A 17,461-nucleotide genomic window follows, 5' to 3' on the forward strand; every position below is an offset into this window, starting at 1 on the left:
AGAGAGAGGGGAAGTGGGGGGAGGGGCAGAGGGAGCAGGAGAGAGAGAATCTCAAGCAGACTCTGCTGAGCCAGGAACCCTATCCCCCTAAGGTCATGACCTGAGCTGAAACCAACAGTCAGACAACCGACTGAGCCACCTGCACTGTTTTATTTTATTTTATTAAAAAAAATTTTTTTTATTTATTTGACAGAGATCACAAGTAGGCAGAGAGGCAGGCAGAGAGAGAGGGGGGAAGCAGGCTCCCCGATGTGGGCAGAGAGCCCGACGTGGGGCTCGATCCCAGGACCCTGGGATCATGACCTGAACCAAAGGCAGAGGCTTTAACCCACTGAGTCACCCAGGCACCCCAACCTGCACTGTTTTAAAAATTCATGCAGCCTGCACCCTATTAACTCCCTGGAGCAAATGCTTGTTTTCTTGGTCTCTGTGGGCAAGACTCAGGCTCTAGCTCCCCTCTGCCTCCTGTCCCTCTCATCTTCCTCCCATTCCAGCCAGGATCTCAGACTACACCTGAGTTTCGACAGACCAATGCTTTGGGAGAGCTTTGTGCAATTTTGAGAGATGAAAAATGGAGGAATGTGGGCTCCCAGGCAACCGGTGTGATGGAGAATAGAGGAAAAAGATAAGAGAAATGTGCAGCTTAGAAGGATGTTTGCACAGGCAACGAGAGAAAAATAAGTAACAAATGTCTACTTAGAGGTATTTTCCTTCAAGCATCTGGAGCTTTTGAAGAACTAGGATAGGAGAAATCTACATTTTAGGAATCTAGGCTGCTGTTTATGTAATTTCCACCTTCGGGGACTTCAGCTCTGTCTCCGCTGACGGTTAGTCATTTCTTTGTCAGGCTGAGTTTTAGTGATTTTCGTTCCCTCCCCCATCCAGGAAGAGGGATTAAGGGTACAACATAATTGATGCACCGAAGCCCGAATTGGAGGTCTCTCTCACTATGGACGAGAGAGTTCAGAAGGGAAATATCACATGAACATTGTACATTTCTTTCCGCAGGCCTGGCAGAAGCTACACCTGGATTCCCACTGCTGAACCCATGTAACTGGCATTTGGACTTTTCTACCCAGTTACCCCCTTACGGTGAGTGAAGCACTTGGGGGTCATTCCTCCTCAACCTTGCGAACTTGGCAAGGTCCCCGATCTAGCACACCTTCTATTTTTTTTTTTTTTTGATCTGTGGAAAGATAACCATGACGAAATACATACCCTGAGATGGTTTCAGTGGGGAGCGTTAAATGAGATACAAATTAGAAACTCTCATCGTAGTATCTGGAACATGTTCACAGTCTATGAATAAGAGCCAAAATTTCTTAATGTCCGAACTTTTCTCATGGGAAGGTGTGAAGCTTACCCTGCAGTATAGGGAAGGTGGAATTCTCTGGGCCTGGCTCCAGCCTTTGTCCTGCCACCTCTGACACACTGGGAACTCATCTCCCTTTCTGAGACCGTTTTGTTCCAGTTTGGCTGGTGGAGAAACGAGGGGGAAGGTTGGGGGCTTTTAAGGCCCAAGGAAACAATAAAGAATAACCTGTATATAATGTACTATTGTGTATAATATACTATGTAATATATACTATTTTATATATTTTATGTGTGCTGTCTAATACATAAATATATAAGAAACTCTCAACTACACTGTATTACATGTAGCACATTATATAGAATATATACACTGCTTAGTAGATATAATATATACTACATGGTATATAGTATGTAGCAAATTACATATATAAAATAGAAAATGTATATAAAATGTATATAAATATATAAAATATACTGTAGCATGTTACATATTATACATTATATATTATATATAATATATAATATACACTATAGATATAAGCACTAGTACATATGATACACATTCTATCATGTATACCATGTAACAGGAACAGCACACACATATATACTATATATTGTTTATATTCTATAATATATACTACATGTAATGTAAGTATATATTATAATTCTATAATATATACTACATTATAATTCTATTATATATTATAATTATAATTATAATTCTATATACTACATTACATAGCTATAATAAGGTACTATATGCTATATTCAACATAATGTCTTGTTAGTATAATATGTCATATACTATATATTATATATATGTTATATATATAATATAGATTTATATAATATAGATGCCACACTATTGTATTATATACTACATAATATATGTACTTTATATCATATGGTAGACTATACTGTAGTTAAGTGATGTTTATATAGTACACCATATTTACAATATATGCTTTTTACTCTGTAATGCACCATGCATCTGATGAAAATGAAAGTTTCTTGTGAACGGAAAAGCCATAATTAATAGGAGATGCTATTAGTCACACAAAGATGTAAATGAGTGCTATGGTTTATTTTTATTTTTATTTTTTATTATTTTAAAAAGATTTTATTTATTTACTAGAGAGAGAGAGATCACAAGTAGGCAGAGAGGCAGGCAGAGAGAGAGGGGGAGGTGGGCTCCCGGCTGAGCAGAGAGCCTGATGCGGGGCTCCATCCCAGGACCCTGAGATCATGACCTGAGCAGAAGGCAGCCGCTTAACCAACTGAGCCACCCAGGCACCCCTATCTTATTTTTATTTACTTATATTTTTTCAATGACCGGCATGGTTTGAAGCATGACCTAGACTCATAATAGTTTACAGTTCACCACTCGCCCCCAACTCCCTCCACCCCAGACGTTTCTCTCGTGTTTTCTCTCGAGGCCCCATCCCCTTCCCAGGGTACTCGCCAAAGAGCTGGGGGTCGCATTGCTCCTCTTCCCGTTCCTCCCACTCCTGCACTCTGCCATCCAGTCCCCCGGTAGCCCCGTTGGTTCTGTCTGTTCTACCGCTAAGGTGGGACCCACATCCGCCCCAGGTCCAGCCCCGTCGTCATCTGCGGAGACAGCCCTAGGAGCCCCTTAGCTGTTCTCCCGGCTCCCTGCCTTGCCACTTCATAAGCCGCCCTTCCTGTAGTAGCCTCCGTGGTCTTCTAAGGGAGTAAATCCGATCATGTCACTTCTTAGCTGAAAAATCTGGATGGGCTTTCCCGTCATATTTAGGATAAAACCCAAACTCTTTGCCTTGGCCTGGGGGGCCCTGTTGGCACTGGCTTCTGACATCTGACTTTGTCTGAGATTACTCCCCTACCCACTTGACTTGCTCCACTCCTACATGTTGGTGACTGTTCAGCTCTAAGGATGTCATACCTGATGCGCCTCAGGGCTTTTGCACCTGCTGTTCCCATGACCTGCAATGCCCTTTCCTCAGATATCCACATGGCCCCCTCCTTCACTTTGCTCAGGACTTTACTCAGATGTCACTTTATCAGGGAGGACTTTCCTGACCACCCTGCAGCGTATTGTGTCTGTCCCCTCACTGTGTACTGTCTGTCTGTCTCTCATTGAAATCTATAGAGCAGCTACACCTTCATAGCAGATACACATCTGTATAGGAAACTCTCAACTGTTCTGCATTTTATGTAGCGCATTATGTAGACTATGAACTCTGTTTAGTATATGTGATATACACTACATAATAAATGGCATCTGGATATATTATATGTATACTTTCTAATGTGTATGTGTGTTATCTAGTGTAGATATCTAGTACATCCTACATCCTCCCCAGGAGAGAAGGGCTCCATAACACCACTGTGTGAGTCTCAGTCTTTTCATAATAAAGGGTTTAAGTGGTGAGAAGTCCCATAGCTGTAGTTTATGGAGAATTACCATGTGCCAGGCATGTGCTGAGCTTGCTTGCTTGCTTTTTAATGCTATCTTACGTAACCCTCACCATCATAGCAATGACTTGAAGGGGGTATTACATCAGGAGGGGAAGTCAGCTCAGAATCCATGTTATCGCTGTCGGCAATAATACGAGTAAGGGTCCTTAACTGAGTGAGTTCAAGTACAACAGGTGGCCTGTTCTGAAGCTATTTCATATTGTGTGTGAACACAAGGCACTTGGTTCCAAGACTGAATTGAACGGTGGGCAGTGGGACAGTCTGGAAGGGGAGACGCCCCGTTGCTCATTCCCAGAAGAGTCCTTATCCCGGGTCAATGTGGCAGCCCCAGGATTTATTAGGGAAGGCAGCCTCTCCTCACCTCCACTGCCCACAGATCCATGGCCAGGAATCTGAGAAATGGCCCTGCTAGTCCTCAGGCACAATCTGTTTCCATTGGGCGACAAGTATCCCAGGCATCGTGGGGCTGTATCTTTCACTGCATCCGTGATAAACTTTGAGCCGAATCAGAGTTACTGGCCTTGTGTTCTGTTGTCTGGGACCTCCTGACTTCATGTGGTACACTCAGAGCCACATGCCCTTTTATTTATGACTTTTATGGAGTCTTTTGTGCGGTCGTAAATTGACTAACCCTCCAGCCGGTTCGAGCCCTCATCAGGAAGCTGTCATCAAAGTGAATCACATTCTCAGTGGCTGTTCCTTCCCCAAAGGTTCATTGCAGAGGCTGGGCTGTTTCCTATAAGTTGCTTAGAGCTGTCTGTCAGCTCCTGACAGCCCAGACCCTTTAAGCCCAGATGCTTTCTTTTTCCCATTTAAAAAAAAACAAAAAACAAAAGTTGCCCAGGAGTTGGCCTCTAAAAAGAGAGGAAATGCCTGTATTTGGTCAGGGGTTCTTTGATGTCAGTATAACATTCTGGAACAGGTTCAGTTTCTGGAACTGTGAAGTGGTGAAGTCGACATGCTTTTATTTATGGCCCAGGAATATTCTGAATAATTCTTGTACCCGGGATTTGGGACAAGGCAGAGATGGATCTTTTCCCGGGGGTATCTGAGAACCAGCAACTTAAGTAGAAACAGAGATTGGACCTTGAACTTGGGATGGACTCAAGGGGAAGTGAGTTTCTTAAAAGCAAAAGGTGCTAGAGAATTCAGTTTCTCCCTCAACTCTCAACACTCCTCTACTGAGTCCCCATCTTACGGAAAGGGAGGCTCCCAGAGCTGTTATGACTATACAGCTTCCTCTAGGTCACATGGACACTAAGTGGTAGGGCCAGCATTTGAACCCAGATCATACTGTGATATTATCAAAATGCATCCATTTTAATGTACAGTCCACTGATTATTTAGTAAACCTTAAAATGTGTGCAACTGTCACTTTGATCCAATTTTAGAAATTTCCTTTTGCCCTCCAAAAGATCCCTTATGTTCATTTGAATTCAATCTGCCTTCCCATCTATAGCTCGGGGCAACCCACTAATCTTCTGTATGTCTCTGTGAGTTTGCTTTTCTCTGGACATTTTATATAAATGGAATCCGATAATATGTGGTCTTTGCATTGGCTCCTTTTATGTATCCAGAGTTCATCTGTGTTGTTGCAAGTAACAGTCGTTCATTCATTTTCATATTGAATAGTATTCTACTGTAAGGATGTGCTGTATTTCGTGTATCCATTGACCAACGGATAGACACTTGGCTTATTCCCATTTCCTAGCTGTTATGAATAATTCTGCTGTAGCCATTCGTGTGCATGGCTTTGTGTGGATGTACGCATTCAACTTTCAGGTGGATTCCTAGGAGTAGCATTGCTGGGTTTAATGGCAAGTTTGTGTTTAACTTTACAAAAAAAACTACCAAACTGGTTTTTAAAAAAGATCTTATTTATTTATTTGACAGAGATCACAAGTAGGCAGAGAGGCAGGCAGAGAGAGAGGAAGGGAAGCAGGCTCCCTGCCGAGCAGAGAGCCCAATGCAGGGCTCAGTCCCAGGACCCCGGGATCATGACCTGAGCTGAAAACAGAGGCTTTAACACACTGAGCCACCCAGGTGCCCCTACCAAACTGTTTTTAAAGTCGCTGTTGCATTTTACGTCAAACTCAGGTCCTGTGACCCTAACGTTCATATTCTTGGTTGCTATGTTATAGAAATGTCTCACATTACTCAGTGCCATTAATAATTTATTAATGTTGACAATTCTTGCATGATGTCTGCTCTGTCCTGGTCCTGGTCCTACAAGGCAGGAATAGAGAGGTCAAAGATAAGATTTTTTTCTGCCTTCTGGGGTAGTTTGGGTTATTAATCACAGTTCTTCTGCCATATGACCTCAGATTGCACTAGATGAGGGAGTGGATTTCCCTGACAACGACTTGAGCCGTTGGGAAAGGCAGTCTCCCGCGTGTAGTCATTTGACCCCGTCTTGGCCTTAGAAGAATGGGTTTGAGCTTGGAATATTTCCTTACTGGGAGATTCAGTGCTCTCACCATCTGTACTGGGCTTATGGCCTTCCGAGGGGATATCTTTCTCTGTTCCCTGCTTGACACATACTGCTTTGTCCTCCTTGAGCACTTGAACCAATGGCTGTCATGCACCCCCAGCTTTCTGCATTTCATCCCCCAGTGGGAAGGATTGGGTTCCTTCGGCAGCATGAAAGGGGATAAGTTCTGTGTTGGCTGTTGGGGTAAGTTCTGTGTTGGATGGATCCGCTGGTCATGGGGGACTGACACATTGCACAGGGCTGGCTCTTGGGTACTCTGTCTCTTTTCTTGCTGCAAGTAAATGCTAGACCACAGCCTTGTGTGCATGTGGTCTGTTTCATGCAAATCATGAAACCAAGGTTCTCTCCCTTGGGTGCACTTATCTGCCTTTGAACTCTGGCTGCACTCATGTTATCTTCTATCCTATAGCACCGTCTGACTAGCCAGTGAGATGGTGGAATGTGTCTTGCTGGTGGCCAAGGGAGCAGTAACAGAGAGGGTGCAACCAGGCGGCTCGAATGTGCTTGTGTGTTTTTGCTTATCTTCTTGCACTCTTATGACCCACCATAGAAAAGCATACCCTCCTTAGCAGGCATACCCTGCTGCTCCTTGAGCCGGCAGCTGGGAACAAATATATGTGGAGCAGCTCTGATCTAACTCACATTTTAAACCTAAGTGCAGATCCCCAAGTCTCTCCTTTTACTTAAGAAAACAAACGAGTCGGTCATGTTGATTCCAGTGTTGGCCATTGGGTGGCACTGTCAACTCTGGACAGCTTGGTGGCTGTGCTGGTTGTAAATACTTGCCCTTCCATAATCTGTACATAATCTGTACTTCTGGAATTTGCACACTAGGAATTTGCACACTGTATTTCCATGTTCCTCCCGTGCTGGCTTTCTGTTGCAGGGTACTTCCTGGAAATCAGAAGGTAAGGAAGGAGGGGAATTTCTGTAGTTGAGACAGCAGAGGCTGGGTGATTCCAGACTCCACCATCCAAGGCTCAGGCAGCACCTTTTGAGCAATACTAGCCCCAGAGGAGGTGGCCCTGCTTTGAAACCTCATAAGACTGTAGCAGTATCTCCAATAGTAGATAGTAGATGGGTGCAGGCTCATGGATCCAACCTAGAAGCGTTAACATCTTCTGACCTCTGGTTATCACCCTTCTGCTTTCTGATTTTCAGACCCCCCTTTTATTATATTATATTATATTTTATTTTTAGGTAGTTAACATACAGTGCAATAGTGGTTTCAAGAGTAGAATTCAGTGATTCATCACTTACATACAACACCCAGTGCTCATCACAACAAGTGCCCTTCTTTTTTTTTTTTTTTAATTTTATTTATTTATTTGTCACAGAGAGAGAGAGAGAGAGAGAGAGAGCACAGGCAGACAGAGTGGCAGCAGAGACAGAAGCAGGCTCCCCACCGAGCAAGGAGCCCAATGTGGGACTTGATCCCAGGATGCTGGGATCATGACCTGAGCCGAAGGCAGCTGCTTAACCAACTGAGCCACTCAGGCGCCCCAACAAGTGCCCTCCTTAATCCCCACCAGCATCTAGCCCATCCCCCATGCACCTCCCTCCACCAACCTTCAGTTTGTTCTCTATCATTAAGAGTCTCTTACGGCTTGTTTCCCTCTCTCCTTTCTTTATCCCCTTCCCATATGTTCTTCTGTTTTCTTTCTTAAATTACACTTATTTCACTTATCAGAATACACTCTAGCTCCATGCATGTTGTTGCAAATGGCAAGATTTCATTTTTTTGGGTGGCTGGTTAATATTCCTTGTACGTATATATACCACATCTTCTTTATCCAAATGTTGATGGACATTTGGGCTCTCTCTATAGTTTGGCTATTGTTGATGATGCTGCTATAAACATCAGAGTACAGGTACTCCCTTTGAATCTGTATTTTTGTACTCTTTGGGTACCTAATAGCACAATTGCTGAATTGTAGCATAGTTCTTTTCTTTCTTTTTTTAACTTTTTGAGAAAGCTCCACACTTTTTTCCAGAGTGGCTGCACCAGTTTGCATTCCCACCAACAGTGCAAGAGGGCTCCCCTTTCTCCACATCCTCGTCAGCATCTGTTGTTTCTTGTGTTGTTAGTTTTAGGCATTCTGACTGGTGTGAGATGGTATCTCGTCATGGTTTTGGTTTGTATTTCCTTGATGATGAGTGATGTTGAGCATCTTTTCATGTGTCTATTAGCCATCTGGATCAGAGCCCCGTCCTTAAAGATTTTATTTATTTGAGAGAGAGAGAGAACATGAGAGGGGAGAAGGTCAGAGGGGGAAGCGGACTCCCCATGTGAGCTGGGACCTGGGATCTGGTTGCTGGATGCAGGACTGGATCCCAGGACTCCAGGATCATGACCTGAGCCGAAGGCAGTAGGTTAATCAACTGGACCACCCAGGCACCCTGGATCAGAGTCCCCTAACTAATTGTTCTTCCATCTACTCTTAAACCTTTTTAATTGATTCCTTTGTTTGGAACACCTAGAGTGCTTTCTGCTTTGCTGATACTACTGCTTTCTGAAGCACGAGCGTAGGAAACCACTGATCTCGGGATGGATGGGAAGAAGGGGAATGATGGGAAATTGTCCACTTCTGTGTACGAGAAGAACATTGGCCAACCTTAATTCTAGAGGTTCAGGAGGGCTTCCAGATTATATCTATCTATATCTGTATCATCTCTATCTTTATCCATCTAATTATCTAACTATCTATTGATAATTTTTTTGTAAGTAGGTTTCATGCCCAGCCTGGGACCCAATGTGGGGCTTGAACTCACAGCCCTGAGATCAAGGCCTGAGCTGAGAGCAAGAGCCACCCAGGCTCACCTTCCAAATTATATTTGTGAATTCTTTTTCTCCTTATTTTTTTGTATCATGATGCATTGAACATAGAGAATCAGTGATTGAATGCGAACTAATTGATGATATGACTTCTCTTGGGACTTTTGATTTCTTGTTTGTCCTGAATCTTGGCTGAACTGAGCCAGTGGTACACTGGGTTAGGTTAATTGGACACCATTCCTGGAACTCTGATTCTTTCTCTCCTACCTTGGCCCCCCATACAAAGTTAGTGACCCCAGGAGGTAGGCCAGCTAAGAGCTAAGTGACACGGCTCCCAAAATGGTGATCTTCCTACACTTAGCTACCTGGCCTGCCTCAATTTACCTCTTTCTCAGAATCCACATGGTCCCTTTTACCAAAGCCTGTCGAAATCCAGTTTTATAAACGATATCGGGGGAGTGATTAGGGCTGGAGAAACAGTCCCCAGGCATCGTTGCTAAAATGTCTCCTGGGATCTGCGACAGACCCCAAGGTCTCTGTTGATTACTTTAAGCAAAGCCCTTCAGTTTCTCTGCAGGGAACTTCTCTCTAAGTGACTACAATCAGGTGAGGCAGGTGGCTGAAGAAACAAGGCTGAACAATGGGCTTTCTGTTCAAGTTAGTTCATACCAGCAAGAAGCCCTACATCTGGGTTTTTTTTTTTTTTTTTTTTTTTTTTCAGCCTCACTTGGAGATGAAGGAAAGAGTCTGGTCACCCTGCTGTGGGAAAAATGGGCCATTATTGTCAAAAGAAGGCACCTGTCCTAGATTTGAGGGATGCATGGTGTCCTGGATGGTTTCTAGGTCTCAGTGGGCTGGACTGTTGACATCAGCTCATCCTTGTGTCCCTAAGAAGGATGTGGACGTGAACGCAAAATCTTCTTGGAGCCAGACACCTGGGATCTGGGATCTGAAGCTGCCAGCGTCGTGTGAGCTCATCTCCTTTCCCCAACTCTCCACTGGATAAATTCTGTTTCCTTTCAAGCGTATATCACACTGATTTCATTTCAGCTACACAACCAGCCCAGTCCTTATCACATGGACTCAGAAGCAGCTGGAAGGAAGGGCTTCTTCCTGGAGCCAGGTGCTCTGCCTTCAAGTACCAGCTGGCCCTCACCAGAGTCACGTGCCCTAGGGAAAATCACCCTACTTCTGAGAACCTCAGTTTCTCCACCTGTAAAATGAGAGTATCGCTCGAACCTGTACTGCTTACCTCACAGGGTTGTGGTGACCATCTGAATGGATGATGTCATGTAAGTGTGGGGCAAAATGTCGTTCTCACCACCAGAAATTGTGGCAAGCACTCAATTAAATTAATTAAAACAGGTAACGTTTTCCCTGCCAGTCTTCAATTTTATCAACGAAGCATCTGGTTGACCCTTGGATGTCAGCTGGCTTGGGAATGCCGTGACCGAAGTCTCCTACGTTCAGATGAGGAAGGTCTTCCATGTTCTAAGCTGCTGCTCCTCAAACTTTTTCATGAGTGCGAGTCACCAGGGATATTGTTAAAATGCAGATTCTGATTCGGTAGGCCTGAGATGGGGCTGGAAATTCTGCATTTCTCACAGACTCCCAGGTCACACCCTGGCTGGTGGCATGAAGACGGCACTCGGAGTAGCAAGAATCCGAGAAGTCTCTTCCCTCGCTTCTCCTTTGATTTTATGCTGCACTTGTATTTGCTTGCTTCAAGCTCAAGTCCACCCTCTACAGCCTTGAAAAACCTAGTCAGCTCAACAGAAATCATATAGAAATGACTGCAAGTACCCTAGCTGTAGGAAGAAAAACAATGATGTTTGCAGAAGGACCAAAACTTGGCAGTCTACTGGGAAGGGTTTGTGGCACACCATTGGCTCTAAGCTTTGCCTAACACAAAGGGAACTGTCACACTGGTCAGAGCAGAGACGCCCATTTCCCTTCATCCTTTAGCAGCAAAAACTCGAGTACCTACTTTTTTTTTTTGCCTTCCCGCATAGTGCTGACCCCCAATAAATGTTCAATGAGCTCAAAGTGGTTTAAGTGAGTAGGACATTGAGTAGTCTCCCCTTCCCCCTGTTAAAAGCCTGTCTGTTGCTTCAAACTTCAGAAAAGCTGGTGATGCCTTCATCAGAACCTCTGCCCGCGCCCCTGCACTGTTTCATTTCTTTCCACGTACAGCTGAACTAGCTCCCTGGCAGAGAACCCCCACCCCTCTTGTCCTGTAAGTTCAGATTTAGAAGGGCAAGGCAGGGAGAAAAGTCTCAGGCTCTCCAGTATCACCAGTAGCCCTGAAATAACCACATTTATTCTCATGTCTCATATTGAAATCCAAATCTCCCATTACTCATTTAGAGGAAACAAGTGGTACCCATTAGCTTAACACGCGGGCAACCGTCTTTCCCCTGTCCCCCAGAGCAATGGTCTTGCATGATGGCCAAGTCCTTTGGACGTGAACAAGCCCGGTGTCGAAGCACAGGGTGACTCACAAAACCCAAGCACTGAAAGGTAGAAACTATTTTATTGTGTTTTTACATGACGAAGCCCTGGGGTAGTGCAAGGATCTTCCTTTTTTTGATGTTTTGCTCCTTTTCCTCTCTTTTCTCCCTCCCCACCCCCCACTTTCTTCTTTTCACCATTTTGTATAACACCCATGTCTTGGAGAATAGAAGAGTAACAAGGCAGAGAGAGGGGAAACAGGATTCAAATAAAGGAAAAATGGAAGGTAAATAGACTTCATAATTTTTGAAAGTGTGAGTATCAAGGTTTCAAGCTTTCCTTTTGCTCCCCACCAAACAAGCACGCAGGCAAATAAAGAAACCCTGTGGGGACCGACATAAGATGAACAAAGTTTTAGAAGCTTTTCCTCAGAAAAAAAGCTGTGCTGATTTACAAGCAGGGTGTCTCTTGTGAGGATTTGGAAGGAGATGAAAATGTATCACTAGCCATCGAGACATTTGTCAAAACAACTGAATTCTATGAAGTGGAAAGGATGAACGAAAGAACCAATATGAGGGAAAGAAGTTTGAAATGGGCTTTATTGTGTCAGAATTTGTCTGCAAAGACAGGGAAGCTTTCAACTGTGTGGGATAAAGGCTCTCACTAAATGAGAAACCAGCCGACCTTGGAGAGGGGCGTTTAATTTCAACTTGAAGGTCATTTGGCTTTGTCAACTCTGGATGTGTGGTCGAACCCTCTTACACTCGTACCTGTCTCGGGATTTTTCTTCAGCATCCTACTTGGGCCCAGCGGCACCTGTCTGCTTTAGGAATTTTGTACCCATCTCTTGGATATGAGGAGGGGTGCGGGATACCTTGATTTATAGTCCCACCATGACTGTTCACAGAGGGGAGAGGTGATTCCCCAAAAGGAAAGAAAGGCGCTGTTAACAGATGAATGTGGACTGGATGCTGGTCAGCTGAAAACAACAAATACTTCCTGTACTTAGAAGGTGATACTTGGGGGCGCCTGGGTGGCTCAGTGGGTTAAAGCCTCTGCCTTCGGCTCAGGTCATGATCCCAGGGTCCTGGGATTGAGCCCTGCATGGAGCTCTCTGCTCAGCAGGGAGCCTGCACCCCCCCCCCGCCCCTGCCTCTCTGCCTACTTGTGATCTCTGTCTGTCAAATAAATAAATAAATCTTAAAAAAAATATATATATATATATATATAACTGTAGCCATCATGTTGTACATTGCATCCCTAGTAAAAAAAAATTAAAAAAAAATAGAAGATGATACTTGGCTCTAATTTTGGATTCAGCCTCTGTTGATGTCACAGCTGCCTGGAGGACTCTGGGCATTTCCATGCGCTACATTTGTCCTATGGAAGCATAACATCCCAATAACAATGAGCACTCCTTGTGTTCAGATCTTGGTTCCTAAATAGCATTATCCACTAAAAGTTACCAGAGCTCCTTGGAGAAATGGCTGATAGCATGGCTGGGGCAAGAAAGGTACAGGTATACCTGAAATACATTTTTTTTTTCATCAGAAAATATGGAGTGCTAAAAAAAAAAAAGATAGCAGCATGGCACAAAGATACAGAGGCCAACCCAAAACCGGTTCCTACTGGCCAAATCTGGGATAATCTGAGCATCAAAACCAATAATGGTACTTATGGGGTGTAGTCATGAGATTAAAGAATCCATGTGTCTGTGTTGATATTAAGAAAGAAAAAGGCAAGAGAGAAGGGCCAGTGCTAGAGAATATCAACTAATAAATGTAGAACTCACATTTAGCAACCACCATGGAAATACCCAATTCCTGCAGGAATCAGCCATGTAGGCTGAGACCATTAGGTGAACTATTCGGGGCAAAAGTGTGGTACCAACTCAAGGTATCTCGACCCAGAATCCTTGATCCATTCACAGTAAAGGCATCTTGGGAATGCAACAATGTGAAGGCATCACCTTAGCTGAGTAATCAGACTTATCATCACATGGTTCCTGCTTTGAGTGCTGAGCATGTCACAGAAACACTTATGCAGCATTCTTGCCAAAAACACAACCATGAGGAGGCAAGTTGATATATCCAGGTTGAGGGACATTACGCAAAACAGCTGGCCTGGGCTTTTCCGAAACCATTGATGTCCTAAAAACAAGCAAGCAAACATTTGAAAAATTTATTTACTTATTTATTTGTTAGAAAGAGAAGGGAGAGAAAGAGAGAGAGAGAGAACACAAGCAGAGGGAGAGACGGGCTCCCTACTGGGCAAGGAGCCTAATGTGGGACTCGATCCCAGGACCCTGGAATCATGACCTGAACTGAGGGGCAGATGCTTAACCGACTGAGCCACCCAGGTGCTCCAAGCAAACATGTTTGAGAGCTGTTCACAATTACCTGCGATATGTGAGTTGTGAATGGGTCCTGGACCCTCACCCTCCTCCCCAAAATCCAGCTCTGAAGGACATTATAGGGACAACTGGGAAAATTTGAATATGGGCTAATTATTAGATGATAGTATTAGATTGATAGTAAATCTCCAGAATGTGGTAAACTATAATTTTATGACTCAATGTCCTTGTTTTTAGGAAATACATGACAAGCTCTATAGGATTGAAGTATCTGCAATTTATGCTCAGATGGCTCAGCCCTATATGGCAAAATGTTAACAACTTGTCACATATAAATGTAGGATGTTTGTTTTTTTGTTGCACCGTTCTTACAACTTCTCCACAAATGTGAAGTCTTTCAAAATGAAAAATTGGGTAACAGTATGTCTGTAGGGCTCCCAGTCTGGGTAAGGGAGTTGGGTTCACTCTCAGCCTTTCTGGGTCTTCCTTTTCCTCTACAAACCGCAGCACGGGTGACGGTCACTTTTTCGGATTTTCATGGTAAAAGGTGTTGGCGTCCCCAGCCATTGACCAAAACTGTGCTCAAAGGATGTGTCTCCAAGTCTGACTTGGAGAGAGAAATGGACTTCTTGGGAAGGTGGGTCCTGAAGTGGCTGGCAGTGAATGTAGGAGCTCGCGTCCTAAGGGTATGGTCTTTGGGACTTGCCAAGTGAGCTCCCTGAATCGTGAAGATTAGTCCAGAATCGCAAGTCAGCTTATGTCAGTTAGATGGGGACCCCGAAACCTCAAAAGAAAAAACTCACAGATTTGACCATATGTCAATTAAAATTGCCGAGGTGTAAGATGGGTTGAGCTCTAAATAATGAGAACTCATGGCAGACTTACTGTCTCCAATATTCACTACACATTGATTTATTCTTATATTTTCCCCAAAGGATTGATCGATTGATTGATTGATTTGCTAGAGAGCGAGAGTGTGCCCGTGGGGGTAGTGGTAGGGGGTAGGGCAGAGGGAGAGGCAAACAGACTCTATACTGAACCCAGAGCCCTCCAGGGGCTCCATCTCACAACCCCAAGATCATGACCTGAGCGAAATCAGGAGTTGTCGCTTACCGACAGAGCCACCCAGGGGCCCCTACAAGTTGATTTAAAACAAAAACAACCCAGTAGGAAATAGGAGATCATTAGGCGATTTACAATGCAGGACATGCAAATGACCAGCAGAAATCTGAAACTGTGCAACTTCCCTAGTGTTCGAAGATTTTAAATTTGAATTTGAAATGAAATATAATCATATATTCCTCAGATTGGAAAAAAAATATTGAAACAGTTGATGTTATCTAGAGTAGGAAAGGAAATAACATTGTATACACTGCTGGTATGACAGTAAATCATTACAACATTCTTAGGAAAGACATTTTCTGTTAGAATTTTAAAAAGGGCACATGCTTTGATATAGAAGTTACACTTGAGGAATCCATGCTAGAGGAGGAAGTCATCAGTAGTTAAGGATACGTGTTAGTAGCTAAGGATATGTTGTATATAAGAGTGCTTCTGATAGCTCTTGGAGGCAAAAGAAACAGGGCCAACCTGAAATGGAGACCATCTGAATGTCTATTAACAAGGGAATGGGTGATGAATAATGGTTCATTCATTTACTGGACAGATATTTTTTGAGCATCTGCCATATGCCAGTCATGCTTCTAGATAGTGGGGATAGGGCAGTGAATAATGCAGACTTTGTCCGTGTATGTGTGTGTGTAGCAAGGAAAGAGAATAAATAAGAAAAAATAAGGAAGACAATCTAGTGACACATGCTACAAAGAAAATAAGAGGAAGATAATGGATGATGAGCTAGAGAGTGGTTGGATGGGGGTTGTATTTGAATAAGGTGGTCAGGGATGCCTCTCTGAGAAGGTGACATTTGAACAGAGACCTGAATAATGGCAAGGACCCAGGTCTGAGAAGTTCTTGGTGGAAAGTGTACCAGGCAGAGGGAATAGCAAGTGTGAATGGGCAGGGGTGAGTGCTTGAACAGTAAAAAGAGCAGTGTGGCTGGAGCCTCCTGGGAGAGGAGGAAAGTGATACGATGTGAGGTAAGAGAGGGTGGTGGGTGCAACTTGTATAGGGCTTTGAGGCCATGAAAGGAGTTTGTTTTGTACTTAGTATATGTAGTAGGGGTTGAGATTTTAACATACCACACTCAAGTTATGTGCCTGTATCTGTATATATAACTATTTTACCTATATCTACCATCTGTATTTATATCTCTGCTTATGTATCTGTATCTATCCATACCTACAGACATAGGTATAGGTATATCTCCTTTACTCTTTGGCACTACTTACATTCAGCTATTGGAAAACTTTTTAAAATTGTTTTTCTAACAACTTGGGTATATACCTTTACTTTCTTAATTTGCAAATTTTATGAAGCCTAAATATGTATCTAGTATTTCCAATGAAAATTTGACATCTGAATAGAGATGTGTTGCTAGTGTGAAGTACACACTGGATTAAGAAAAAAAAAACATGAATGTGAGAGATCTCAATAATAATTATAAAATATTGGCTACATGTTGACTTAATCCATTCCTTTTTATTGTGGAATTATATTCTCATATACTACAGTTTGTTGTTAGACATTTGGTTTGCTTTTTACTTTTGGCTTCTAGTGAATAATGCTGATAGGAACATTTGTGTACAGGTTTTTGTGTGGACCATGTTTTGATTTCTCTTGGGTATATATGGAGGAGCGGAATTGCTGAGTCTATGGTTTTTGCTTTCTTAAATGTGGCTACTAGACAATTTAAAATTACACTTGTGGCTTGCATCATTTCTTTTGCACAGGGCTGGTTTAACCAAATCACATTTTCTCAGGAATTCCCATTCTGCTGAGTAAAGGGAAGATACTTAAATTGGCTGATTACAAGTGTTTGTCCCTTACAGTTTAAAGTAGTGATTTTTCCCCCTTATGTAAAGCAATCTCTTCCAGGTAAGATTTCAGCTGGTTTAAAAATCCATTTCCCTTAGGGACCATTTATTTTTTCTTTTTTTACCTGCTTCCAAAGATGGTGTTGTTCCAGAGAGAGCTTAAGGAGAGGCCAGTGGTTCCCACTTTCTTCTTGGGGTCTTGATTGGTCCTAAGAAGTGTGGTTGGTTTGATCTTAGCTCTGGGGATCTGGCAGGCTTGCTCATGAGGAGTGGTGGAAGAAGCCACCAGGAGAAGTCTCTGGCCACTGCTTAACTCAGCATGCCTCTCGGCCATTTATCCCCTGCTCTGGTGCTTCCGTGTTGGATCAGGAACGCCACCGCTTGCCCTAGCATAGGTGCTCCCTTAGACCTTTCCTAACCTAGGCACCACGTAGGTTCCTCACTTAGACCTTTCCAAACTTGTGCAACTCCAGCACCATACCGGACATGGAGAACTATCCTAGGGGATGAGAATGTTCTCGAAATACTACACCCGAGTGGCGAGGAGCAAGTTGTCCTGCCCTGGCAATTTTCCAGAGGTACCTGGACATTTCTATCTCTTCTTGCCTTCCACTCCAAGGATGGAGCCAAGTGATTTCATGGAATTTGCCAAGATTCTTGGAGACCTTGACTTTTAAAATTATAAG

At 43.5% G+C, this 17,461-nt stretch overlaps 1 protein-coding gene across 14 annotated transcripts in view; it reads left to right on the forward strand.

The window, feature by feature from the left end:
• The window catches only part of RPS15A (ribosomal protein S15a), a 420,016-nt gene that overhangs the window by 58,178 nt on the left and 344,377 nt on the right, over positions 1 to 17,461 (forward strand). For 9 of the 14 annotated variants that reach the window (XR_014306580.1, XR_014306581.1, XR_014306582.1 and 6 more), the window contains one exon: positions 1,009 to 1,092. The exons of 1 other annotated variant lie outside the window; for it this stretch is intronic. Coding sequence is in view for 4 of the 13 variants with exons in the window: in XM_082714949.1 (XP_082571075.1) it covers positions 1,009 to 1,054 (46 nt within the window). In the remaining 9 variants the exon portion in view is untranslated. Of the gene's footprint in view, positions 1 to 1,008; positions 1,093 to 9,759; positions 12,787 to 17,461 lie in introns of those variants that run through there. 4 more of the 14 variants (XR_014306586.1, XR_014306587.1, XM_082714948.1 and 1 more) reach the window with 1 other exon arrangement.

The sequence above is a fragment of the Mustela nivalis genome (genome assembly GCF_964662115.1).
Source record: "Mustela nivalis genome assembly, chromosome: 19".
In the NCBI taxonomy this organism is placed as follows: domain Eukaryota; kingdom Metazoa; phylum Chordata; class Mammalia; order Carnivora; family Mustelidae; genus Mustela; species Mustela nivalis.